The sequence below is a fragment of the Equus asinus genome, chromosome 1 (assembly GCF_041296235.1).
Source record: "Equus asinus isolate D_3611 breed Donkey chromosome 1, EquAss-T2T_v2, whole genome shotgun sequence".
Lineage (NCBI taxonomy): Eukaryota > Metazoa > Chordata > Mammalia > Perissodactyla > Equidae > Equus > Equus asinus.
Window position 1 is genome coordinate 103,001,457 of NC_091790.1, and position 27,452 is coordinate 103,028,908.

At 48.0% G+C, this 27,452-nt stretch overlaps 1 protein-coding gene across 4 annotated transcripts in view; it reads left to right on the plus strand.

Annotated features, from left to right (window-relative positions):
- The window catches only part of GLI3 (GLI family zinc finger 3), a 264,358-nt gene extending 245,657 nt beyond the window's left edge, over positions 1-18,701 (plus strand). For all 4 annotated transcript variants that reach the window (XM_070504496.1, XM_070504497.1, XM_070504498.1 and 1 more), the window contains 5 exons: positions 1,141-1,290; positions 2,424-2,588; positions 7,274-7,564; positions 11,886-12,213; positions 13,126-18,701. In XM_070504496.1, the coding sequence (XP_070360597.1) occupies positions 1,141-1,290; positions 2,424-2,588; positions 7,274-7,564; positions 11,886-12,213; positions 13,126-15,440 (3,249 nt within the window). In that variant the 3' untranslated portion in view covers positions 15,441-18,701. The remainder of the gene's footprint in view (positions 1-1,140; positions 1,291-2,423; positions 2,589-7,273; positions 7,565-11,885; positions 12,214-13,125) is intronic.
- The last annotated feature ends 8,751 nt before the right edge of the window (positions 18,702-27,452 follow it).

Sequence of the window (27,452 nt, forward strand, 5' to 3'; positions counted from 1 at the left end):
CAGAGGGGAAAGTAACGAATGTTCCGTGGCTGCTACTCAGTGCGTGGACCCCAAGGGGAGCTTTCTGCTATTGGACAAATTTATTTGTGGAGTATTTCTATGGATGTTTGAGAAAGTGCTTGCAAAAGCCTTCAATTAAGGCAGATAAAATTGGGGTGACCAGAGGAAAAAACCAACAGGATCAACCAAGGACACAAATTTCCTCAGTCTGTAACCAGACATTTAAATCATAGAATCATCATCTTGAAATTGACTTAAATTTGATCCAAGTGAAGAATCTTCTCTTCCTCCCGTGCTGGTATAGGTTTCTCATGTCTCGCAGTCGTGGGGCACTTGATGTAAGACTCCAAGGAACTCTATAAAAAAATGATTCTAAAACTGTGAATTGATGAGGAATTCAGGGAAATTCATCTTCATTTTAAAAACCAAATTAATAGGATTGTAGAGCTGGAGAGAACCTTAGAAACTAGATAGTCCCTTCCATTATTTTGTGCCTGAAGACAGCTGAGATCCTGAGAGATTGAAGCACGGGTGGACGATCACCTGGTCCTCAGCTTCAGCGTCTGGTTCATCTCTCTGGGCTTCTTATTCAAGAAGAAATTCCACTAATTGGACGTAAAGTGTCGTTTATAAAAGTGCTTTGTTTTTTCTTGCTCCTTATTGCAAAATTGTGTGTGCGTGCACGCGTACACGTGTGCATGCATGCATGCGTTCCCTTTCTGCAGCCTGAGCCCATGTCTCTAACCCAAGGCCTAGAGTGCGTGAGAGCTGGAGAGCACCCCTGTGGTCAGTTAGCCTTGACTCTCACTTGGCAGGTGAAAAATCACGGAGGCCCAGAGAGGACACGCGTGGCTCACCCCGTTTCACAACTCCGCTCTTCAGATGCTCTATGTGGTACTTTTTCTGAGATGGCAGGCTGCCTCCAAACAGTGCCGCTTCCTGCCAGTTAGGAAGTATGCATACACAGAAAGAGCAGGCTTACTTAAGAAATATACTAACTGGAGCCAAATAATCTGCAATATAAGGTTATCATGTAGGCTATGAGGCTTAAGGTGGGGCATTTTTGGCACTCCCTTCTGTTGCCTTCAAGAATGAGTAACACAATTCCATTTTATTTCTGTTTCTTTTTCCAAACCCCAGCATATAAATAACGATCATATTCATGGAGAGAAGAAGGAGTTCGTGTGCCGGTGGCTGGATTGCTCAAGAGAGCAGAAACCCTTCAAAGCCCAGTATATGTTGGTAGTGCACATGAGAAGACACACGGGAGAGAAGCCTCATAAATGCACTGTGAGTACACGAGGGGGCAGGCTCTCGACTTAGGGTGTCACCTCCCACGAGTGGCTGTCAGGATTCGTCCCATGGGCCTTTTGTCATACTCTCAGGGTTGTGCATCATGACTCCAGCTCAGAGGAGGTGCAACTGGCTGGTACAAGGAGAGGGGTGGAGGCTTGTCTGTGATAAAGGTCTTGCTTCAGGGTTTTGAGAGGGGTTTTTGAAATGGAAGGGAAACGAGAAATGGAGAAAGGATGCTGACAGCTGAGCTTTAGGGGACGATGGCCACGTTCTGGACCTGCACTGTCCAACACAGTGACCACAAGCCACGTGCGCCTCTTGAGCACGTTTGAGATGTGGCTAGAGCAAGCAAGGAACTGATTTTTCAAATTTAATTTAGTTTTAAATAACTTAATTTTAAATATAAATATCCCCATGTGGCTAGCAGCTATCACGTTGGACTGTGCAACTCTGCATTCTAGCAAGTGGGCAGGTGGCAGCTGGGACGTACCGGGCGGCTCTGGGAATGAGCACATGACCACCATACCTGTCCCAGCACAGCTGCCCATTGCGCCAGAAGACTCAGAGGGCAAAGGGAGGTGCCAGCTTCGACTTGAATGGCTCAAGATAACCCATATGGCATTAGAGTTTCTCCTTGCTCTCCTAGTCTATCCCCATGGCCCAGTATAGACTTATGAACCGGCCAAGCCTTCTTTCACTGAGGTGCCCGCCAGGCGCCCTGGGCACTGCTCAGCCCTAGTACTTTACATCTTAAAGGCCCTTTACAAACATGATCAAATTCCATGCCTTTGTCTGGGCACAAAACCATATTAATGAACTTTGTGCTGAATCTGAAATCAGTGGGAATTCAAGGAGATCAATGAGGAGATAATGAAACCCATTGTCCACACTGAGTGGTCTATTAAAAAAAAAAAACTCCAGGACTCTGACTAGCACTGAAAGTGCTTTCTCTCCAACTGCACTGAGCCCCATCTGAATCCCAACAAATGCAGAGTTTAGTGGACTTTTGTTCCTTGGTTTTGAAAAGCTGCTGACCCTCGAAATGCCGGTCTTTCATCAACTTTGAGGGCGTGTGAGGCGTAAGCTGTTATTGTGTGGAGTAATCCAGATTTACCTGTTGTCTTCAGTTTGAAGGTTGCACAAAGGCCTACTCAAGACTAGAAAACTTGAAAACGCACTTGAGATCTCACACTGGAGAGAAGCCGTACGTCTGTGAGCACGAAGGTTGCAACAAGGCTTTCTCAAATGCCTCTGACCGCGCCAAGCACCAAAACAGAACACATTCCAACGAGGTAAGGCTCCTCCAGGAGGCACACTGTGGGCGCAGAGCTCGTGGGTAGAAACAAAGAACCTTCGCCGGGAATGTGCCTCGAGAGGCCAGCCTGTTCCGATCTGTTTCCTCTTGGCCAGCCTGAGCGGGGGCTGACGCTGCAGGTGAAGGCTTGAGACCCCAGGGGAGGGCTGAAAATTGGGCTGGGTTTGGAGAGTAATGCAGATGAAGAGGAAACTTCCTGAAACCCCCGGCAGGCAAGTTTCACGTTGTTCAGAGCTGCCACCTACTGGTCAGTCTGTAGGAGCATTTAACTTGGAATTGCGTCCACTGGCTCTGCCTGGAATAGCCTGAATTGGTGCAAAGCATGACCCTGTGAGCACCAAGGATAGATTCCGAAGCGATGTGTTGACAGCTGACAGCTTACTGCTAAGACAGCCACTTTGAGTTGCTTTCTCCAGGTGTTATCTTCAAATGCATTATATCAAAAAAGACTTTTACAGAGCAACCAGCCTTGGCTAAATACAATTTCCAGACATTCTGAATTCCAAAGGATGGTGGAAGCTATTCTCAAAAACCCAGAATGGCTTCTAGTCAATTATTGAAAATAATGTATCGAGTAAAGCTTTGTGGTAGTGGGTGGATTCCGTGGTGTTGCTGTTACTTTTAGGTAGTTATCCCCTCAGACTTCAGAGAAGCATAGGAATAAACGTGATTTCAAATGATTTTGCTTATATTTGAATGTATGTCTGCCTGCAGACCTCCCACTTCTCCAGGAAAGTTTAGCTCCAATTCGGGCTACTCTGTGAAGCCTTCTCTTCAATGAATCCAGAGACTACAAAAAGCCTCCTCACACAGTGTATCTAACCAGAATTTGTTAACATGAGACATAGTTCTGCCCCATGTGTCATCAGTTTGCTTCAAACGGGTGAGAGAAGGAGCCTTTGACCTTGGCGTGGCTCTCCTCTGACTTCATGAGGTCTTGGTCAAGCCCATTTGTGATCTTTCAGATGGAGAGCTGGGAGAGGGAATCTGGTACAAACATGGCGCACCATTCAGTTCACTGGCCATTGGCTGGAAGGTGGTGAAGATGGCCCTCAAGTATAGATAGAGCACAAACAGCTCTACCCGGATTAACCACACTCTCTGCAAAGCACGCTCACCCGTGCAGTTCACACATGCACACTCTTTGAAAAGGTCCTGTTAGAATAAGGAAACTCAAGGCATTTAGGATCTATTCTTATTGATCAACTTTTTGAAGACGTTTCACGGGAGATGCCACATCTCCCTTTTTTAATGTCAGAAACACTTTTAGTCTGTGCAATAGTTGCGGGGTAATCTGCTGTCCTTGTTTTGCACAAAGTTTTGGGGAGTCCCCCATAGGCAAATCCATAGAGACAGAAAGTCGATTCAGGGTGGGGGAGGGACGGGAGTGGCTGCTGATAGGTACCGGGCTCCTTTCTGAGATGATGAAAATACTCTGGAACTTGATAGTGGTGATGACTGCATAACACTGTGAATGTACTAACTGCCACTGAACTGTGCAATTTAAAAGAGTTATTTTTATGGCATGTGAATTATATCTCAATTTAACGTGTTTTAGGGGATTTAAGATTTGATTAATTTAACTTAGAATTCAGTTAATATATTTAACTACATTTCATATACTTAAGTACAATTTTGACTAGAAATTTAGAGTGTGTTCATTCCTGTAGATTTTAAGACGAGGTTCTCTCCTGCTATTGTGGGGAAACTTGGACACGGGGATGTTAGAATCGCCATTTTCTGCGCAGAAACATACTTACTGTGCTTTTTGTCGTTTTATAAACTTAAAATATGCGCATGTCTGTTGGCTTTAATTAAGCGCATTGTAGTTTCATTGTATTCTTCTATGAGGTAACAAGTGCCCTGATATATGAGAGTTTAATATCCATTAGGAGAGGAAAAGGCATCTTGGTCAGTAATACCTTTCCCCGAGGTTGAGCAGTTTACTTAAAATAAATTACTAATATTGACCATAAACAAATAACTAAAATTTTATTCACCAGCATGGAAGTCATTTTTCTCTGTTCTCTATACAAGGCTTTGGACTTGCATATAAATGATGAATAGTTTCAGATACACCAAAATTAAGTTTGACCAAGGAATCCAGATTTGTGTAATCAGACAATTCTAGAAAAATCCAGATATTTTCTTTCCTTTGTTTGCTCTCTTACTTGTACCTTCCTTCATTCACTCAACAAATACGGATAGCTAGTTATGAGCCAAGCACTGCTATTCTAGGAGTGGCAAATGGGGTGGAATAGAACAGAGAGTAATTCCCATTCAGGGAAGCCAGTCCAGCTTCCTACCCCACCCCCAGGCTTCCCTGCCCACTTAGGGCCACTGGACCATAGCAGTGACCTCTGATAGGACTCCCTACTCCAGGCCACACAGCTCCTGTTCCTCCCAAAGCCACACTAAGCAAGTTTCCTTGAGCTCTGATTCGGTTGTACCTCCCTCTCTGGAAAGTTCTAACAGCTCAATTTTAGACTCCTTAGGCTTATGGCCGCTCTCACCCAGCCCAACCCTGCCCTCCCAGTCTTGACCTCTCACCATGGTGACCATGAATGGAAACTTCCAGATAGCCTATGGTTGAACTGCCATGCCCACATGCATGAAGTGGTCCCACCGCTGGACCCTTGCTCAGGACGTTCTTTTTTGGCATCCTCTTGCCCTCATTTTTATCCCTCAGAATCTTGTCCTTCTTTCAGGACCCAACTGCAATGCCTTCCCCTAATCAAAGCTCCAGTTATTGAGTACCTACTGTGTGCCACACGTGGTGGCAGGCACTTTATGTACATTGTCTTGTTAAACCCTTCCCATGACCCCATGAGCTGTGCATTATACCCAACTTAAAAACTTATGCCTCCCACCATCATCCCAACTGAAAAATTATTCCCCTCTGTCTCCATCCTTCTGTAGCATGCACACTTTGTGTTGTAGATAATTACATGCTGTCTTATTTTCCTGTGGATTTTGGTCAGTGGGTCATGTGTATGTCCACACAGGAGGGTACATGGGCACACATGTACTAGTGTGTGCTGGGAGCTGGCGAACATTGGTAGATTCATTCCACCCCTAGCCGTGGTCTCATTTCCAGGCTAACACAATATACACACGCGTATATTTATGGGAAGAGTAGCTCTTTGAACATGCTGGCCTGCCTTTGTGCTCCCTCCATCTCCCTCCCCATCCCCGCACTCCTGCCCCACACATCCCAGTCTGCCTGCTGATGGAACAGCCTTTCACAGCCGTGCAGTGAACAAGCCTAGGGCTGATGTCAGAACACCGTAAGGTAATAGCACTAATCGTCAGAGCCATTCTTCTCTCCCTAATGCATAGAATTTCATGTGCCATCGTATATATATGTGCTGGAAATCACACGAGCTTCTGAATAGAGGTAATTCATGGTTAATGGGAATCAATTCTACCCAAAAGAATCTCAAATTTGGAGGTGAAGTCTCTCAGGATAATTTTCGGAATCTTCGCTTCACTACATTAGGACATTTCATCATTTTAGGTAGCACTCATCGTGTTCTTGGGCTTTTAGAGAAAAAGCATCTTTTAGACACATATGTTCTATAAGACGGGGCATCTTTTTTAATATAATGGATGCATTATATTAATCATGCTTTTTATGACTATTGCTGACCTAATAGCTCATCTTCTGGTATACATAGATATAAATATATACCCATAAGCATTCATGAATATGTTAGATTTCAAGCTAATTAAACAAAATCATAGTTCCGATGTTGGTCGTGAATACAGTGCCAGCAGTTCTGTGATTTGAGGAAATATTCAGTTATAAGCATCCATATATCTGTAGGCTTGATCACTCACCGACATAGAAAATGAAATTAGCAGGAAATAATTGATAAGCTTAATACTCAAGAGCAGAGGCCAGACCAGGAGTCCTCGTCTCCAGGACACCATGCATCAGCCCTTTTTAGTTTATGAGTGAGCATTCACGGACAGTCTAGCAAGGCTTTACCACCTTGAAGATCAGAAAGATTCTGGATATTCTGAGCCCTGGCCATCCTCACACAGCTATAATACCATCCAAAGGAACCTATTTTAGTGATATCTAACGTGGGAGAGGCTGTAGGCAATTTTTTTATTATGCCTATTTGTAAAGAGCGCATTTTCAAAGGGGACAGGGTGACGTTAGATCTGGGAACCAGGACATCCTTAAGAAATTTCTTCTCACAAGCTCTCCCAAACGGTACATAGCATTCTTCTGATTGGGTGAGGGGTGTCTTTTCAGCTGCCTTCCATCATCATCATCATCATCATCATCTTCCTCACCATCATCATCACCATCATCATCTTCAACTATCTATTGAGTAGCTACCATGACACAATGATGCTTCTTCCTACTCACAGGATAAATGTTCCCGAGAACATAAAGGCAATTTACACATTTGTAGCTCTCGCTGAGCACTCTCTAAAATGATCTCTTAAAGCTAGATTCTGTGGACCCTGAACAATATTCAACTGGCCTTTATTAAACCCTTAGGACCCAGAGGTACTTGAACACCTCCAAGCTTTGTGACACTGCTGTGAAAGAATTAAAACTATCCTGTGCAGCCACAAAAGGCTGTCATTTCTGGGGCATAATCACTTTCCTAACAATCTGTCATTTCCTTCTGGTGGCCTTGGCAGAAACCGTATGTGTGCAAAATCCCAGGCTGCACGAAGCGCTACACAGACCCAAGCTCCCTCCGGAAACACGTGAAGACAGTGCATGGCCCAGAGGCCCATGTCACCAAGAAGCAGCGTGGGGACATCCATCCTCGGCCCCCGCCACCACGAGATTCTGGCAGCCATTCACAGTCCAGGTCGCCCGGCCGGCAGACTCAGGGAGCCCTTGGTGAGCAGAAGGACCTCAGCAACACTACCTCAAAGCGGGAAGAATGCCTCCAAGTGAAAACTGTCAAGGCCGAGAAGCCCATGGTATGTCATTCGCTTTCCTTCTGATTTTCCCAAAGCCGTCCTGGGTCGTTTCAAAGAGCCAGGAGGGCACTGAGAGGGCTAGACTGCTCCTGTCCTCATTGCATCGCACTATCTGATTCAAGGTCAGGAGCTCAGTGATCTGCATAGACTAGCTCAGCTCAGAAAAGCATTTCAAGGTTTCCGAAATGGTTTTTAAAACTGATCTGGAACCATACCACCTTGTGGCAGGTAGAAAGACACAACTGTCTCCATTTTCAGTGGGCCTGTAACGGAGGGAATCATTCATTTGGTCTCTCTGTAAATATGTTTTCTGTCTTCTTTGCCCTGGTGACCCCTGGATAAATAAACCGTGGTCCCTATTCTTTAGGGCTTTACCGTCCAGTGGGATGGGTGAACCAAAAGAAAACAGCTACAACTCAGTGCGATGGGGCTTGAACACTAGTCTGTGTAAGAGCCTTCAAGAGGGGAACTAACCGCCAGTGTTCTTGAGGACCTGCTGGGGGAGGCAGAGCTGATGGTGACTGCCAAGTTCAGAGGTCAGAGCGGGGAAGGAGCAGGTCCTGGCATAGCCGAGCACGACTGTGGGGCCCAGGGGGTGTGCAGTAGTAAAAAGGGGTGAGGATAAAAAGGGGTATGCTTTGCTGGTGATGGAGAATGGCACAGCACGGCTGACGTTTTAGAAAAGACAACCCCAGCGCCAGTCTAGAGATTGGCTTGACAGACTGGGCACCATGTCTGCAGTGGTCCCTGGACCAAGAGATGGAGAGCAAGGGAGGGATTGGAAAGATGTCATTGGCAAAAATCTTTGTGGTTTGGTGACAAATAGGATATATGGATTATGCTACTGTTGCGGGTTCTTTCAAACTTCAGTTGGTGATTTTGCTTTATGTATGTGCCATAATAAAACATCTAAAATTTTCCAAGAGACAACAAGACAAAGGAACAGGATAGCTATCAGAGGAGATTCAGTACCTATGTATTTGGCCATATGTATAATGGAGTCAGCTCTGTGAACTTGTTGGGTTCTAGTCTGTCACTCCCTGTGGGTGGAGGAAGCATACCAGATAGAAGCCATGTGCATAGACTTCCAGACGCAAGGAAAGGATCAGACAGGCAGACTTATACTCAGTTTAGGAAGCATTTTCTTAAAATTGGAAAAGTCCAGCAATTGGATGGACATCCTCTCAATTCCTGAGTGATGTCACTGTGTAGCAGTATGTATGGGCGAGGAATAATGCTCATACAAATCCAGCATCGATGGAGTGGAGTTTAATGACTTCATGAATTTTAATGACTTATTGAGAATATCTGTGAGTCTTAGAAAGTGACATTAAATCTAGCCAAAAATAATGCAAATAAGCTTCCAGATTATCCTTATTTTCCAGTGGGTAGCTGTACTTTGCTTTTAGAAAGCACGTTGGTAAAAAGTTTCTATATGTATTATGATCGATCACTATATTTTTAAATTAATCAGTTTCTAAACTGTGCTTTAGATACTTTTGGGGGGGGAGCACATATTAATTTTCTAAAATAAAATCCACCTGTATATTAATTGTGCAGAACATTCACCAGTTCATCCTCCAGTGTTTAATGAAACAAGGGAAGTGAATTTGTGGTCTCTCAAACTATGTCATTGAAAGACAATGATTTATGTCCTTAGGACATTCTAAGAGCCCAGAGTCTCTTCTACCTTGAATGTCCGTCCCTAGCTCAAGAAAACTTACCATCTCCTCTCCAAACACCCAATATTTAAAAAGAAAATTGGTAGAAATAAAAATTTTAGCAATTTGGCTGAGTGACATCCAAGATGCCCCAAGATGTGAAATATTTTATAAAGTAACTAAGTCATCAAAACATAGGGCTGGAAGAGCTCATGGAGATGAGACTAGGCCCCATATTTTACAGGTGGGGAAACTGAGGCTCAGGGACATTAATCATTAATGAATTAATCAAATTTCCACCATAGACTCTTTGTATGGAGATGTACACACATGAGAGTAGACATCTTCATAGACATGTACGAACGGACATGAGATTTACATTTCTAATAGTCTTTCTTTAAAAACTTGTCTTTGATCATCATGCTATAAATTAAATTCTTTCTTCTTTTTTCTTATTAATCCAACATCTCTTCTGTGTAATGCTCCTAAATGTCTTGTTCTCACTTCCTAAGGACAGTGGGTAATAAGGTGAGGGAATTTTGGCTTCTCTGCTCTTTCTGTTTTGTTTTCATTTTAACATTTAACTTTGATTCGTTTCATTTTTCTTGAGTTTTTGTGCCTTGTGGTCTCTTTCATAGTGAACGTTGCTCAGATATGTTTCAAACATAGAAGCAATGTGCTTTGAACATTCAGCATGTGGAAATGTGGAGTTAGATGGTGAAATTCATTGTTCTGTTTGTCTAGGTTTTCATAGTAAATCACACTGGGGCCGACCAAGCAGATGTTCTCAAAGGCTATTTAATTATCGTATTGACTAGTGTAAATTCAGACCAGATGTGCACCACCTTCCTTGAGGAAGATCTGGATACGTTTGTTGTTAGCACTTTAATCTATATTTAAAGGTCTGAACTCCTTGAAGCGGTTTTCTAATTGTAAGTACAATTCTGCCTTCTTCTGTGCCCTGGAAGCGTGAGTCTGCATGTGCGTGCATACACACACAGACACGCAGATCCACGTACACACACACTCGGATTTGACAATCCAAGAGTGAAAGACGTTCAGAGCCCTGGATACTCCAGGAGCCTTGGGAAGGAGCAGATGTCTGGCACTCCAAGACTCTGCTGACGCAAAACCTAAGCAAGCCTTCGTGAACTCCTGATCAGATTTGTGTATCTTCTTTTGCTCTGCTTGGTTGCCCAGGACAAACTTAGTGTATCACGTGGCACTCACTTAGAAAGTGTTCATTTGCTGGGTGTCTGTACTGTGGTCGCAGAAAAAGTGTAACAGGTTCCACTGAGAAGACCTGTGTCCAAAACCCCTTCCTGACAGCACTGTGCATTCCACCTGAGACCACAGTGGTCTGTAATTGAGTGCGTGTGGTTCTGTCTCCCTCGAGAATTTGCTCTTTTGGCTGCCATCAGGCTCCGTTTTTAGCATAACCCTGGAGAAGGGGCTGCAGAGGGATGGAAGTAGCGCTGGGCCGGGAGTCTAGGCTGGTTGCACTGTTAACTTTGTGACTTTGGGCAGTCACTGAACTTCTCTGAACATCACTTTCTTGTCTGTACAAAAAGGGTTAGATTATCTATCAGGGCACTGGTGGAATTTTAGATAGAACAGTTTAGGTTTGCAGATTGCTCACTGCAGGCCATTTTATTCAGTGCTCCCAGACATGGGGACAGCGAGCTCTCCACTCCCCATCTCCAGGAGGCCCTGGAGGGCATCCTTCCCCTGATGGAGAACCAGTGGACTAGATTAAGTTCTCCTCTAATGGTAGAATTGTCTCACACAGTGCACTTGGGCGGGCTTAGGGAAACATGGCCCGACTGTCCTGGAGAAATGCTGGGGACACAGTGGGGGAATGGAAGGGCCTTCCCCAGACCTGGATGTCTGTGACTGGCAGCCTTTCTGGCTCTCTGGGCATAGCGGAGGCTAAGGGATTTGAAGTTTTCCCTCTTACAACTGCCTTTACTGACACCCTGCTTGGAGTTCTACAAAGTGGGACAATGTAGAAGGAAGGGGCAGAGGTTACAAAGAGCTTGGGGCCCAGCCCTGGACAGCTTAGAGGGCTCTTGTTGGAGAGCAGGTAACGTGTGCTCATGGAGCACAGCTTCCAGGTATGTTTTAGCTGAGCAAGATGGAGTGAGGACTAAAGGCCCCTAGGACAATAATAATTGCTCATGCTCTCTGAGCCAATCAGTTACTATTATCCAGGTCTTTTTATATTTTGTGTGCTCTCAGGGTTTCATACTTAATTCCCACAATCCCTAAGATAGATAATCTATCTTTCATAGATAAGGAAACTGAGGTTTAGAGTGGCCAAGTAATTTGCCCAAAGAATAAAGTCGTGGAAGTGGGATTGGAACTGGGGAAGTATGTTTGTGGAGTTGGCATTTGGGATGGGATTCCATGGCTGACATCATACAATCACCCCACATCCAGCACCCGCTGCTGTCCATCGCTCCCCCGCTGCACATCCGCCTGGTGTTCCATCCGCCACTGTGGTCCAGAGAGGCTGCCTCCATTCACCAGAGCATGGTTCTTCTTCTCATTCAGCCCACTGAGAGTCCTGCAGGTCTTGATCCGCATGGTCTCTCGTTCTTGGCTCCCTTTCCTTTTTGTTTCTTGGTAACATTTCTGTCCTTTCCTTTGGACCCCAACAGACATCTCAGCCAAGCCCTGGTGGTCAGTCTTCATGCAGCAGCCAACAGTCCCCCATAAGCAACTATTCCAACAGTGGGCTCGAGCTTCCTCTGACCGATGCAGGTGGTGTAGGAGACCTTGGAGTCATCGATGAAACCCCCATCATGGACTCGACCATTTCCACTGCAACCACAGCCCTCGCTTTGCAAGCCAGGAGAAACCCGGCAGGGACCAAATGGATGGAGCATGTAAAACTAGAAAGGCTCAAACAAGTGAATGGAACGCTTCCACGACTGAACCCCATTCTACCCCCCAAAGCCCCTGCAGTCTCTCCTCTCATAGGAAATGGTGAGTTTGGCATCAGACCTCGTGTCTGCCCAGGGGTTTCTGTTCTTTTAAATGCAGCCAGGTCACTGTGAGAGGAACTGGCGCTTGGTTTTATGTTTGGTAGTTTCTCCACCGGCCCTAAAATGATGCTCCTACAATACATATTAATGTTGCCTTTCTGGAAGATTCCATATTTTAAAAGCAGGTAGTCAGCGGATAATACTGAAACAAAAAGTAAGACTGCATGACTCCTATTCCGATGGGGGAATCGTAGCTATTGGACCAGGGAAAGGAAATCCAGCAGCAGAGGCGCCTGTGGTCTGTGTCTGTCTCTGGTTTCCACAGTCTACAACCAAAAGGTTAGCAGCCACCTTGACTGATGTTTGTCCAGTTCAAGGCAAGTAACCTTTGCCATCGTCAGCCCCAAGGCAGTTTTTGCTTCTGAGATTACACTGTTTCCTGGAGCATATCCTAAGGGTGAGCCTCCCCACCCCACCAATTTAGGTGAGTTACACCTTCATAGGATGTCACAGGAAGCCCTGAGTGTGGATGAGAAACTCCTGGAATGCCTTGGGCCTGTGGACTTCGTGTAACTTGAGCACTGTGTATACATTCTGGGACCCTTCATTTTGCTTTTGCGTTATGCCATTGAAAGAACTTCACTGATCCAGGGAGTTGCTATTGCTTTAAGCTGGATGGACAAGCCTTGCCCACAGCCATATGCTCTTGTAAATAAAGTTTTATTGGCACCAGCCTTGCCCATTCCTTCACTATCACCTTTGACCCTTTGGTGCTACACACCCGAGAGAGGTGGCTGTGACAGACACGCCTGGCCCAGGGAAATGGAAAATAGGACCTGGCCCTTTACAGTTTGTCCAGGCCTGTTTGAAGTCATCCTGACGTGGATCCCTCTCTCCCTCACTTTCTCTCCAGGCACACAGCCCAGTACCAGCTGCAGTTTGGGTGGGCCCATGACCCTTCTCCCGAACAGAAGCGACCTTTCTGGTGTGGACATCACCATGTTGAACATGCTCAACAGGAGGGACAGCAGCACCAGTACCATCAGCTCCGCCTACCTGAGCAGCCGCCGCTCCTCGGGCATCTCTCCCTGCTTCTCTAGCCGGAGATCCAGCGAGGCCTCGCAGGCCGACGGGCGGCCCCAGAACGTGAGCGTGGCCGACTCCTACGACCCCATCTCCACCGACGCCTCGCGCCGGTCCAGCGAGGCCAGCCAGTGCGACGGGCTGCCCAGCCTGCTCAGCCTCACGCCCGCCCAGCAGTACCGCCTGAAGGCCAAGTACGCCGCCGCCACCGGCGGGCCACCGCCCACGCCGCTGCCCAACATGGAGAGGATGAGCCTGAAGACCAGGATGGCCCTGCTCGGGGAGGGCAGGGAGCCCGCGGGGGGCCTGCCCCCCGTGCCTCCTCCGCGGAGGTGCAGCGATGGGGGCGCCCACAGCTACGGCCGGCGCCCTCTGCTGCCCCAGGACGCGCTGGGCAACAGTGGGAGAAGAGCCAGCGACCCGGTGCGGACGGCCTCGGAGACCCTCTCCCTGCCCAGGGTGCAGCGCTTCAACAGCCTGAACAGCTTCAACCCTCCGGCTTTGCCTCCATCCCTCGAAAAGCGCAACTTAGTGCTGCAGAATTACACTCGGCCCGAGGGGGGCCCCTCCCGCCACTTCCACTTGTCGCCTTGTCCTCCGAGCATTACCGAGAACGTCACCCTGGAGTCCCTGACCATGGACGCCGACGTGAACCTGAACGATGAGGATTTCTTGCCCGATGACGTGGTGCAGTATTTAAATTCCCAGAACCAAGCAGGTTATGAGCAACACTTCCAGAGCGCCATGTCTGACGACAGCAAAGTGCCCCACGGGCCCGGCTTGGGAAGCAGGCACGGCGACTTTGACCCGCCCGGGCTGCCAGACAGCCATGCCGGCCAGCAGTACCGCGCGCTGGAGCAGCCCTGCGCGGAGGCCAGCAAATCCGACCTGCCCATCCAGTGGAACGAGGTCAGCTCGGGGAGCGCCGACCTGTCGTCCTCCAAGCTCAAGTGTGGCCAGCGGGCCACGGTGCAGCAGGCTCGGGCCTTCGGGTTGTACAACACCGCGGGCAGCCACCCACAGAACCCCCTGAGGAATGGGGGCGGCCCAGCTGGGGGGTATCAGGCCCTTGGGGAGCCTGGTGGCACCTACGGTGGCCCAGAGCACTTGGGGAGCCCCAGCGGCACCTTCCATGAACAGCCCTATAAGGCCCAGCAGTACGGGAACTGCCTCCCCAGGCAGCCCGGTGGCCCTGGCCTCCTGCTCGATGGTGCCTGTGGTGCTGGGGTTCAAGCAACAAAGCTGAAGAGCACCACCATGCGAGGGAGCGGGAGCCAGCCGGAATTTGGCCTGTCGGTGGGGCCCAACGAGTCAGCTGGCAGCACAGTGGGTGGCATGCCCACCCAAGACCCCATGGGACAGGGGTACCTGGGTCCTCAGCTGCTCAGCGACAGCATGCACCAGCAGGGGGCAGGCCGCCCCGGGCAGCAGATGCTAGGGCAGCTTAGTGCTACCTCACACCTCAACGTCTATCAAGGGCCAGAGAGCGGCCTGCCAGGGCCTCTCAGCATCAGCAGCCAGCCCTCAAGCTTGGCAGCTGTCAGGGGCTACCAGCCATGTGCCGGCTATGGGGGCAGCAGGCGCCAGGCCGTGCCAAGGGGCAGCCTCGCTCTGCAGCAAGGACAGCTCAGTGACACGAGTCAGACCTGCAGGGTGAACGGCATCAAGATGGAGATGCAAGGACAGCCCCATCAGCTCTGTTCTAACGTGCAGAGTTACTCTGGTCAGTTCTATGACCAAACCGTTGGCTTCAGTCAGCAGGACATAAAAACTGGTTCATTCTCCATTTCAGAAGCCAACTGCCTGCTCCAGGGGGCCAGCGCCGAAAACTCTGAGTTACTTTCCCCAGGTGCTAACCAGGTGACAAGCACAGTTGACAGCCTCGACAGCCATGACCTGGAAGGGGTGCAGATTGATTTCGACGCTATCATAGACGACGGGGACCACGCCAGCCTGATGTCAGGAGCTCTGAGCCCCAGCATCCTTCAGAACCTTTCCCATAGCTCCTCCCGCCTCACGACACCGCGAGCGTCCCTCCCGTTGCCAGCGCTGTCTTTGAGCACCACCAACATGGCCATCGGGGACATGAGCTCTTTGCTGACCTCCCTCGCGGAAGAGAGCAAATTCCTTGCAGTTATGCAATAGGCGTTAGGAAAAAGGACTGCCAAGAAACGTGAAACTTTAGGAGTTTAAAAGATTAAATGGACTCAATTTTTGCTGGTTTGTTTTTTTTAGTTCTGTATGTATTTTAGCATTCTCATCTCACCTAACTGGGATGTGTTTCAAGTATATTCCTTTTATGGAAAAGGACTCTGAAAAGCCCTAAAGTATTCTAGGGAGAAACTGTCTTCCATTTCAGTTTTGAATCAGTATTGTTTCACTCGAACCGCCCTCTTTTTTTTTTTAAACTGTAAGCCCGCCCCCCACTTTTTAGTAAACCAGTGTAAATGTGTGAGTGAATGTTCTTCTTTCTTTTCGAAGAGAGGTCAGACTAAAGGATTGGACATGTTCCTCTGTCACTCAGAGGAAATAGGAGTTGGTGTGCTTTTGACCAAGGGGTTACGCTTCCAGTTTTTGAATCTTCCTTTACATATGCTCAACGTTTGTTTTTGGTTTGTGGTTTTTTTAATTCCCACATTGGACACAAGGATCAGAACGTGGATAGTGAGTTGAAGAATCTTTTGTGAGTGCAGTGTAGCACAGATAACGGATTTTGGACATGCTCCCCACCCCAAATTCAGTTCAGAGCATACTTTCAACAGTTGCGCACAGTGGAAATTTGGGGCTCTTGCAAGTGAACTCGTTTGCTCCCAGTTTGGGTTTAAAATTCTTCCTGTCCATAAGTGTGCTCTCCGTGGGTGTGTCTATATGGTCAGTCCTTAGTTATATCCTCTGCCCATCTCCCTCTGTCTTAATGAATGTTCAGTGCTGTTCAGCGCTCCGGGGAGAGAGGGGAGGGCACTGTGACACTCAGACACGTTGTTACTTTCATCTCTTCTGATAAGAAGTGCGGTAGATTGTAGGTTGAAGCTATAGGGTAGAAGTAGCTTGGGGAATAGGTGTGAGTTTGCTGTATTTGTTGATGTGTTCCATCTCTTCCCCCATTATCATTGATAACTGAGAATTGATTATATATATAGTTCTAAGTATATGGGTACTTAACCCCACAGCCAGCTATGTCGTTAACATCCTACTAGAGTGAAGGGGTATTTCTATTCGAAGTGCCCTATTGTAGGGGATTTATAAAACTTAGTTGGAAAAGAAAAAGCTCACATACAGTGATATTGGGAATAAATTGCTTTAACCGCTTTTAGCATTTGAGAGCACTTGGGAGGGTGTTAGTAGCTGTGTGGATGCCTCTTTTTACAGCCTATCTATGAAATGCTGCATCCTTTTAAGAAGTGAAATGTTCTATGCAGTTTTAGTCCTTAATGTGGACTTCATCTGGACTTTTGTTTTGGGTTAAAACATTTAAAAATTTGAGAAGGACAGCTACTCCCATGTGCATTGATACACATAAAAGACATACTGTGTGTGCACAGAGTACGTGGATTGTCCAGCATTTTACTTTTAAACGTGTAAACTATTAAAATAAAATATTAACACCCCAGACTACCTGCTGTATTCTGTCCCCTTGACCCTGGCATTGGACTTATCCAGAGTGATTCATGAGTCGGTTGTTTGACTTTTTCCCTTTATTCCTGCCACTTAAACTAGTATTAGAAAGACAAAATCAAGTAAAGTAAAATATTAGATAATAGAAAGAATGTTAGGACCAGCCCAGTTTTCTCATGTTTATTTGCTCTCATTTGGACCAAGAATCTCAGTGGGGAGGTTGACATGCCCTTTAGGACTTTGTGGCCAAGAAAGTCAGGTTTGCTTTCAATTCGGTGTTCCTGAGATCAGCAGGGGACGCTGAGGTTTCTCCTGCCCTCCTCCCACAGGCGGCACCTTCCTTTAGATCCAAGGATGTGTCCGCCTTGGAACAGAACCCAAAAGCAAAAGACAACTGATCTGAGCTCAGTAGAGTGGCGTCTCTACCACTTTTCAATGGAAAAAGCAAGGCTTTTTCTGTGTTCCTCAAACAGGTCATCATCTAGTCACAGAACCAGTGATCCCTTCCCTGAACCTCCTTTGTTCCTGAACCTCAAAATCGCCAGGTCCTGGACTCAGCTTGCCAGCTCTTGTGGTTTGGCCCAGTCGGGGTCCTCTGCCTGAGTCCTTTCCCCAGCAGTACTCCTAGACGTGACCCGCATTTCTCAGTTACCTTAGTTTCCCTTCTCATCTTGGCCCTACATGGAAGGATGGGCAGCGACTGGGATGAGCACTGTTGTCATCTTGTGCCTCCGCTCTTTCAGGTCATTTTCTGGGTTGCCTCCTTTCTCTACTTTTTCTTTTCGTACTTGTTTTCCTTACTACTGCCTTTAGATTTGCAGGAGACATACTTCAGCTCACTATGTAGCTTCTCTCAACATGGAAATCTCAGAAGGGTGGAGGAGAGAAGGGATGGAAGAAGAAAGGGTACTTTTCCAGGAGTTCAGTGATCTGTCATGACAGTCAGTGGAAGGAAGATCTCTTGGGGCCACTCTGAAGTGTCCTGTCTGGACACGGATCTCTGTAGACTTGGCATCTCCCGTGGTGGGACACACCCCCAGCCTCCACCCTTCTCTCCACTTCTCTGACCCATGCATTTAGCGAGATGGTGCCACTCACTGGTGTCACGTCCTCGTCTTTAATACAGGCTCATACGTGGTACTGCTGTTTAACATCTGTGTTAAATGTGTTTTTATTTGTCAAACCATTTTGTTTTATTTTCTGAAAACTAATTGGACTGCCCCTGTTCCTCACACAGTGGCTCCTCCTCTTGAGCCACAGAGTTTTGATTCTTGCGATGTATGTGCCTTATTTTATGTTAATCTTGTCGATGCGAGGGACCAGTTGGTGTTGCCCAATCAGAGCTCGAGGCTGCACGCTCCCCGGCTGAGAGCACGTGATTGTCGCAGAGTCTGAGCTGTCTTGTAACCTGGTTTCCCATGTTGTTTTGAACTGATAGGAGGATGTTCTCTTCTGACAAGTTACTGTTGTGTATCCTGCAAATGTGTAAGATAAAAATACAAGTTCATTTTTTTCACCTTTTTTAGATTTTTAAAAAATAAAACGTGTAATCCTTTTTTAAAAGAAACACATGTAAATACATTTAAGTATTGTAGGCATAGTGTTCGGACGTGGCCGGCCCCGGGCCTTCCTCGGATGAGCCTCCAGCCCGAGCGATGCCCCCGCGCCCACCTCAAGCCCGGGGCTGCAGCCCCGCCACAGATGGACTCGACTTTGCTTTCAGAACCACTTAGTCCTTTTGTAACAAAGAGAAAGAACGATGTTTCTTACAATGTCAATAAAAAACTCTTTGTACTGAAGTTTTTCGTTGGTTTGTTTCATTCATAGCTGAATGGAAAGAGTGCTTTCTTTGGAAAAATCCAGAGCCTGCATTTGGACCCAGAACCTCCCACGTCCAAGCTGAGTGCCCTTTTGCCCTGAGCCCAGACTCCTCATCGCGAAGCTGGAGACGAGGCTGCTGATAGCCCTGCTGGTGGTGGAGGCTTGCCTGTTGTAGCTAAACTCTGTGAGAAAGGACATGCAGAAGGTTTAACGTCTAACAACTTGTCCTTCTTTTACATATCATCCTCTTGTTTCAGAGATACCCCAACGCACGTTCACAGAAAATCTAATGTGGTAGGAGCCTACTTTTAGATGGCTTGCAGTAACTGACTTCAGACAGGAATGTAAGCTCTTCTCACTTATCTTTTCTCATCAGCTTGCAGTATTATCCACCAGATGACCATAAAACCTCCAAAAGGCTCCCTTCCTCTTTCTGAGTAGTAGCCAGTGCCCTTTGAGCCACCAACCAAGGGCACTGGTTGTTGCTGGGAAGGACAGGAGGTCCTGGTTGTCAGTGTCACAGGGGCACAAGGGTGGGTGCGGCGCTTGTGCAAGTGCACACACACACACACACAAGTGCACACGCACAGGGGCCCCAGCACATGTACCAGGGCAACTCCCGTCCTGTGGGGGATGGTGTCTCCCTCCCTCTCCTCTAGCACGGTTTCTGTAGTCTTTGAGATGCTTCATGCTTTTCTAGTTCACAGGGAGAGTTTCCTCCCATAAACCCAAAATTCTTTGCTTTTATAGCTAGATCCCTCACATAAGGTGTCCAAATGAATTCAGAAAAAACATTAGAAAAAATATGAATGTATCCTCTGCTTTGGGTACAAATCATCAGCTTAAGCTTACAAAGATGCAGGCGGCTGAGCCAGTCAAGACAAATAAGAGAAATGAGGCTAATAGAAGGGGAAAGGAGGAAATGGGCCACGCCCAGGACTGAGGTGTGTGACCAGACTCCTTTCGATTGGTGTGAGTGGCATGCGCTCCAGCTCACAACTTCTTTTGAAAGATGCCTCCTGTGGAGGAAGCAGTTTGAGGTAAACTGGCAGAGCGGCAATCCATTTGGTATTTCATAAAGATTTGAGTAATTTTTGGAATTCAAAGATGTTCTGTATTACAAATAAGAACAGAATGGGAGAATGCTAGAGTAAGTTGGAAAAATTAACCCACTGCCAAAATGTCTTATTCATCCTTTTTTCCTCCAGGGGTTCTCTCTTTATTTTCTTGGCAGTTTTCCCCCTTCGGTTTTACTTTGTAGTATATTTACTATTCCAAATACAATCTGGGTTCATCTTTAATATTAGTTTTTATGTTTTTAAATCTCGTTTTGCACAGATCTAGTTTATGCCTTCTCTACCTACTTACACAACCTCTTTACAGTTTTTAGACATAATAGTAGAATCTGAACTCTTTTTAGACTTTATTTTTCCTTTCCGTACACTGTGAGGCCACAGGCATTTGCCCAGGCTCACCCAGCAGAGGCGGGGAATCTTAGTCCTACAAATATTCTCACCTGTCCCCAAATCTTACACTTCTTCCCACACTGCTTCCATCCTTCCTCCACGCCCAGCGGTAGGTTAAGCTCGTCCCTGACTTCAGAGAATTTGCAGTTTATCTGAGAATATAGGACAGACAATAATTAGGTGTTCCACTAATTTGACAGCACTGCCTGGAGAGCTAATACTCCATTCAGATCCCTTGATAGGGACTGGATCCAGGAAGATGAATAAAGCAGTGTGTCCATAGGCTTGCAGCCCAGTGGGAGGGACAGACATGAGCACAGAATACAATGGCATGCCATAAGGGAAGACGTTCAAGGGGACAGTCAGTGTGGGGCATTATCCATCTGAAGGGCATATGGCGGGGCTTCTCAACCTCAGTGTTACTGACATTTGGGGCTGGGTAATTGTTTGTTGTGGGGGACTGTCCTATGTACTGTAGGATATTTAGTGACATCCCTGGCGAATACCCACTAGATGCCCATAGCATCCCCCCCCGAAGTTGTACCAGCCAAAAATGTCTCCAGACATTGCCACATGTCCCTTGGGGAGAAAATGGTTCCAGGTTGAGAGGCTCCGGTTTAAGGACTGAAAAGAGACAGAGAGAGACATACTACAGGCAGGTGCCCAGAAGAGAGATTCCAGCACAGACCCAGACTCCGGAGCCTTTGGGACACAAGAGACAGATGAAGCGCCATTACTGGGCCCCCGTGTAGAATGAGAGGAGGACTAGGGAGCAATCCTCAAGGCATACTGGCCCCATGGACCAAGAGAAAGGGTGGGCACATGTGAGGCGGACTGGCCAGAGCAGGAGAGGGAGGTCAGAAGGCAGGAGAGATGGTGTGCTCTAGAAACAGAGGGCAGCGAAGTTCAGGAGGCCGACATTGTCAAAATCATGGAGGTCCAGTAAAACATGGACTGAAGAATACTGGTTTTCAGAGTTCAGAGCCCCTGGGTGAGCATGGGGAAGTGTTTTTCAGTGGGGTGTTTGGGAACAGAAACAGATCCCAATAGCTGAGGATCGAACAACACCCACAAGGGGAATTGAGCGGCCTCTTTCAATAGCACGCCCCCTCCATCGCATCCAAGACGCCATCACTGCTCAGCCACGTGGTGCTCCGTGTTCCCACTAAGAAAGAAAAAACACCGCAATTAAGTTATGACCTGATGCTTCCTAGCCTCGAAAAGACACGTCGCAATTTCGGCAGTGTAACCCAGGTGGGGACAATGCACACTGAACCTCAGAGAGTATGAAATACACTATTTCCAAAGGAAAGGAAGGAGACAGTGAGTCAAGGAAGGGTGGAGAGGTGGATTTTTCTTGTAGTTTTTACCTCTTCCTTTCTTCCATATTTTCTTTCTTCTTTCTCTCCTTCTTTCCTTCCCTCCCTCCCTTCCTTAATGCAAGAGGCTTGATCGTGTTCATCACCCCATAGGAAAGAGGCAGAAGAGAGGGGTGGTTGGTGTTAGTGGACAGAGCAAGCATTGAACTAACTGGACCATGAGACAGACACCTGTCCTTCTGGAAATGAGGGAAGGAAGGAGGCATGAGGGTAGTTTAGACAGATGTGTGGAAGGTACATGAGGTCAAGAAGCTGAGGGAATTCAATGGTGATGGACCTGTGAAGACACAGGGTGATCTGGTGCTGAACTTGCACTGGGCCTTTAGAATGAGTAGAGAGCGAGGAAAGGAGTAGAAGATAGGAGGGAACAGCATGAAGCAGAATGAGGCTCAGGAGTAAATACTCAGTTACGTTCCTGCAGGATCTGGATTGGATTTACCAGGGGCAAGACTCATGTGGGGGATTATATTGTTCTTTTCAGGGAAAATAACTTTTAGAAATACCTTTTGGCAATGAAGGTGGGTAGGGGAGTGGAGGTGGTTCACTTGGAATGGCACGGAGCTCAGAGCCGCCCTGCTCCTGCTCCAGGGAAGCCCGAGTGGGCAAGTGAGGGCTCCAGCCAACCCTGCAAGGGCTGAGCACGCCCATGGTAGTGGGGTGCTGGGGAGGACCAAGACTGATAGACAGGGCTGTCCCTCACTGGCTCTTTACCAAGTAAGCAAGAAACTTCGTGAGAATTCCCAGTTAAGAATGCATGGGTTATTTATTCCTATGACAGGACTATTTTAATGAATAACAGGCTAATTCCCCCACTCTTCCCTCTGCTTCCCACCTGCCACAGCTCTGCGGGGCTCGGCTCACACCTCCTTCTCGCTCCCACTTTCCCTTCTGCTTGAGCCTTCCCGGGCCTGGCTGGGCGGGAAGGGAAAGGAGGCCCAGCAAGTCGCCAGGCAAGCTGGAAGGAGCACCAGCCTCACCCGCGAGCCCTCCCCTTGGGAGAGAGGCAGCTGCTGCTCGATACAGCAGGAACAAACGGGGGTAGGGAGCAGGCGTGGACTGACTTGACTCTCTTCCTGTGCTACTCACATCCAATGGGGCTTCTTGCTCAAGCTCGATCTAAAGTGACTGTCTACTCACTCCAATCAGAGGCAGCTAACACCCTATCCTGTCCCCGCTTTTGAAAAAGGTCCAGCCTTGGAATCTGCTTCTAATGCCATTAGCAAAAGGGATATCACAGCAATCACCGCCCTCCTGGTTCTCCGTGCCCAAGCCATTGAAATAAAACCCCCAAATACATGCTTGGTGATATTGACGACCCAGTGCATCCGTCCTGGTGTTCTGCTCCCGCCCTGACAACAGCTGGAGAGCTCAGGACACGGAGGTTTACCTTCTCTGAGGTCAGGGGCAGGGGAGGCGGGAAGAGAACCAAGCCCCGCGTTCCTCCCCTACAGCTGTGAAGCCTCGTGCACACAGAAATTCTAAGCCCCGACGTGATCCATGCTCAGAAGTTGGCCTGCAGCTCTCGGAGCTGGCAGACGCACGCCTCCAGCCCTCAGGGCTTGCAAGGGCCAAATGCACTGTGGAGGTGTGACTCACTGATTCCCAGAGGAAAAGGAGGCAGCCAGCTGGCAGAGGATTACTGAACAGCCAGGCCAAAGAATTCCATTGCTGTTTGGATGGAGACAAGCAGCTCGCTACCTCCCTTCTTCTCCTCCCCCGCTGAGGCTCAGAGCTGGAGGTGAGCCAGGGCTCTGGGGGCAGAAGAGAAGGAATGGAGCTGCTTCGCCGACTACCAAGATAAGGGGGCTGCGGCTGTGTCCCCAGGGAGTCAAGGCGAGAAATACATGCGTTTTCCTTTGAAGATGATTCTGACACCCCCAAATGTTTACCTAAAAAATGCCTAGATGCATTGCCCAGAGGTAATTTTTCAATAAGCGGACTAGGTGGGCCAGAGAAATAATATTGGCTAACAAACAAAATAGGCCAGTGTGTACGTCCCAGCTCAAGGATTGCCTCCAGTCTCCTGAAGAAGGGATTTCTTCCCCCTGCACCTTGGGTGCCACAGGTACGGAGTCATCGCACAGCCATTCTTAACCCTGCTGCTCTGAAGAAACTCGCTGCTCCATAAACCCAGACCCCCTGGAGACCTCCCACTTGACCTACATCCTTCCAAAGATGAAGTCATGAAACATCACGATAACTATTTCCCCTGAAGTTCATGCAAAGAACATAAGCCAAGGAGCCCATCCGAGCTCCTTCCCCTCCAGGGTAGATAATGAGTCACTTGAATTGAGGTCACGGCGGGACCCTTTCTCACCCACCTCTGTCCCGTCTATAGGATAGTGACAAAAAACACTCTCTCCTGAGCCTCCAAGGCAGTTGGGAGGACAGAACGTGCCATTGACTTATAAGACAGAAGGTCAAAGAACAATCTTTCCTTAGGTTGCCTTGACCTGGGGTGCCTTCACTGACTGTGCAGTTCCAGAGGCTTCAGTGTCACTGCCCATTGTTCTGACGGAACACCCGGCAGCTTCCGCGATGGCGACGATCCAGCTGGTTTGAAATGTGTTCTGAGGCGACCCTAAATCAAGTGGATTTAACATGGAGCCAGAAGGAAGGTTTTTACAAATAAGCTGGTTTTAATCCATCCTTGCCGGCCACGTGCACTAGGATTCTAGCTTCCTTCAGACACAGAGTTTCCCCTTCAAAGGAGTGCGAAGGGGATACAGGAAAGGAGGCGCTCTGACACCCTTCCCAGCTGGTGTCCTGCAGTTCAGTGCTGGCCTCTCCACTCAGATGGTGATGTTAGCACAGACCCCACTCGGCTCAAACTGTCCCTACTTCAGAAGCCAGACACAAGTTCAGGATATGCGCAGCCAACCCACACTTCTGATTGACTAGCTACAAACTCAGGGGCTCCCACAACCCCCTCAGGTCAACTCACAGAGCTCAGGAAAGTGCTATACTTATATTTACAGTTTTGTTATAAAGGATGCAACTCAGGGACAGACAAATGAGGAGATGCGTAGGGCAAGGTCTGGGAGGGTCCTGAACACAGAGCTTCTGTGCCCCTCCTTGTGGAGTCAGGGCCTGTCGTCTTCTGGGCACATCAATGTGTCTACCAACTGAGATGCTCCACTGAGTCTGAGTGCCCAGCGGTTTTAGTGGGGTTTCATTGCGTAGGCATAATTGATAAAATCACTGGCCACACGATTGACTGAATGAATCTCTAGCCATCCCCCTCCCCAGAAATCAGGCTGGCTCAGAGTCCCACCCTCTGATCACCTGATTGGTTCCCCTGGCAACCAGCCCCCATCCTGAAGCTTTCTAGGGGCCCACCAGGAGTCACCTCATTAACATAAACTCGGGTGGTACCTGAGGGGCTCATGAATAACAAAGGCACTGGGGAAGTTCAAGGATTTTTAAATCTCCCCTAATTTTTTATTATACAACAAGGGGCTTCTCCTTGGAAAAGTCCAGAACTGAGAAAGGAGAATGCATGAGAGCAAGATGTGCCTGGAGCTATGAGGTGCCAGCTCATTGGAGTAGGGCTGGCCTCAGCTGGCATCGGGAGACAGGAGGCTGGCACCTCCTGCACCAGCTAGATATGACTCTTACATACTCCTCTAAGCCCCAGTATTCTCATCTGCAAAAGTGGTTTATCATAGTGTCTACCCCAGAGGTGTCGTGAGGAGGACTTGAGCACATGTGGCGCTCAGTGAGGACCCAACAGTAGTGTTCGTTGTTGCTGTTATTTTTTTCCCCTTACCCAGGCAGTGACTCCACACAGCTGGAGTACAGGAAAGGAGGTCCACGATGTGCAGGAAGACGGAGGGTTCCCGGGAACCAGAGGCCCTTCCAGAGGGATGCACGGGGGCCCTTACTCGCCAGCCAGTCTGCCTGCTTGTCAGTTCTTGACTCACAATGCAGACAGACCTGTGTACCTGGGCCAGGGTCCTCAGAAGTGAGAACAGAACACTAAAAGGTATTTTCATTCAGATCTACATCAGAGGAATCAAAAAGTCCAAAGAAGCAATACCGAGGCCAGTATTCTACCCAAATGTCTAGGGTATTACAGGGTCCTGATAGACAGTAATGTTAGAATTTAGATTTCCCAATTCTGAAAGAGGAAAAAGAGTAGAGTGACTTTTTTTTCAAGACATTTTATTATCATGTATACACACATAGGCAAATAGATTTGCACCATCCAGCTCCACCCTCCCATCAATCTTCACTCCCAGCCACGCAGGTCAAGAGCATCCTGGTCTCCGATGCTGTGGTGAGAGCTGAGCTCAAAGACCAGCCCTATCCAACTTCACAGGACACTACGCCAAATTCACCCTCAGTTATTTCACTGGTTTTGAAAGCAGATGATCATTTCTTAACAATTATTTTATCACAAATCTTGTTCTTTGGATATTTCAAGTATTTAGAATTTAAGATAAATTATCTTCTATAGAATTCAAGACTATGAGCCAGAGCTAAGTTTAGTGATTAGAAACATACAGTTCTGTGCAAAGACAGTCACTCTTAATATTTTGGTGTGCTTACGCCCAGTCTTTTTGGTGATGCCTTCTTTTCAAATAAAATTTATTTTCTTATTATAAAATGAATACATGTTCTTTGTGGAAGATAGAGGAAAGGACGAGAGGAAAATAAGTCATCTGTCATCCAACCACCCAGCAATAACTACCGTTAACATTTCGTGATCTTGTTCTGGGTCTTCCTCTTACAGATAACATTTAATGATGAGCATTTTTCTGTCATTAAAAATTCTTTAAAAACATGTGGGTGTGGGCCGGAGAATGAATGACCAGTGACAGAGGATCAGGAGATGGGACCACTGCCTCTGTGCTGAGGTCTTCCTGCCTCTTAGCTGCAGGCTGGCCTTCATCTTTCCTTCCTTGATATTGTGTATCTGTAATATCTTAATGATTTTCACACAGCATAAGATAATGGCGGGAGAGTAGTAGAAAGCTGCTAAGTGCAGGATGGCTACTGGTCAACGGGTGATAATGGAGATGTGCAATGAATGAGGCACATGCGCTGGAGGTGGAGTCAACAGAGCACAGGCTGGGGAACCGACCAGGTCGCACTCTGGTGCTGCTCCAGCAGTTGGGTCCCTGAGCTCCCCCGGAGGCAGAAGGATGCATCAGATGATAAAGGACCATGCACCATAAGCTGGTGAGGACAAGATGGGTAATCGTGCGTCTACACTTAGCCCAGGTCCTAGAGCGTGCAAGGGCTCAGGATTGCTAACTAATGTTCCCTCGTCCTGCTGTTTAACCCAGTCTTTCAGAACCGCAGCTTGCTCTAGCAGGTCATGTGTGAATATGCACAAACACGGAGCGAAAAGCGAGCAGCTGTTGGCTGCGGAAGCGTCGGCAGGAAAGGCTGGGTGGGCACCCACGGCAAAGGGCCCCAGGATCCCAGCGGCGGAAGCAATTCCGTGCCATCCTCACCGCGCTGCCTGCTCTCCCGTCACTGTCGCGGACCCCACCCCACACTCGCTTCCACAGCCGCTGGCGGGGAGGATGAGGAGGATGCTGCCGCCTGCAGTGGGGGCGGGTCCGCCCGTCATTGCTGCCCCGCGGTGCCCTTCGTGAGGTTCCAGAAGTTATCTGGTCCGATGGAAGTGCTTCCTGTCGCCTTTGCTTCTCTTCTGCCTCCAGCAGGTGTGCGCCCTGGGTTTGGCTGTGGCAGGGCGAAGGGGGCGTAAGGACCAGGCGGCTGAGGTTCTGGGGAGGGCTGACTGGCTGGAGGGTCGTGAGCCTTAAGTCCCCGAGGACAGTGTGTTTGATGCTTCTTCTGGACCCTCCACGTCACCTGGTTGGAGCTTTAAGCCTCACTGCGGAGGATCAGAGGGGCTGACAGGC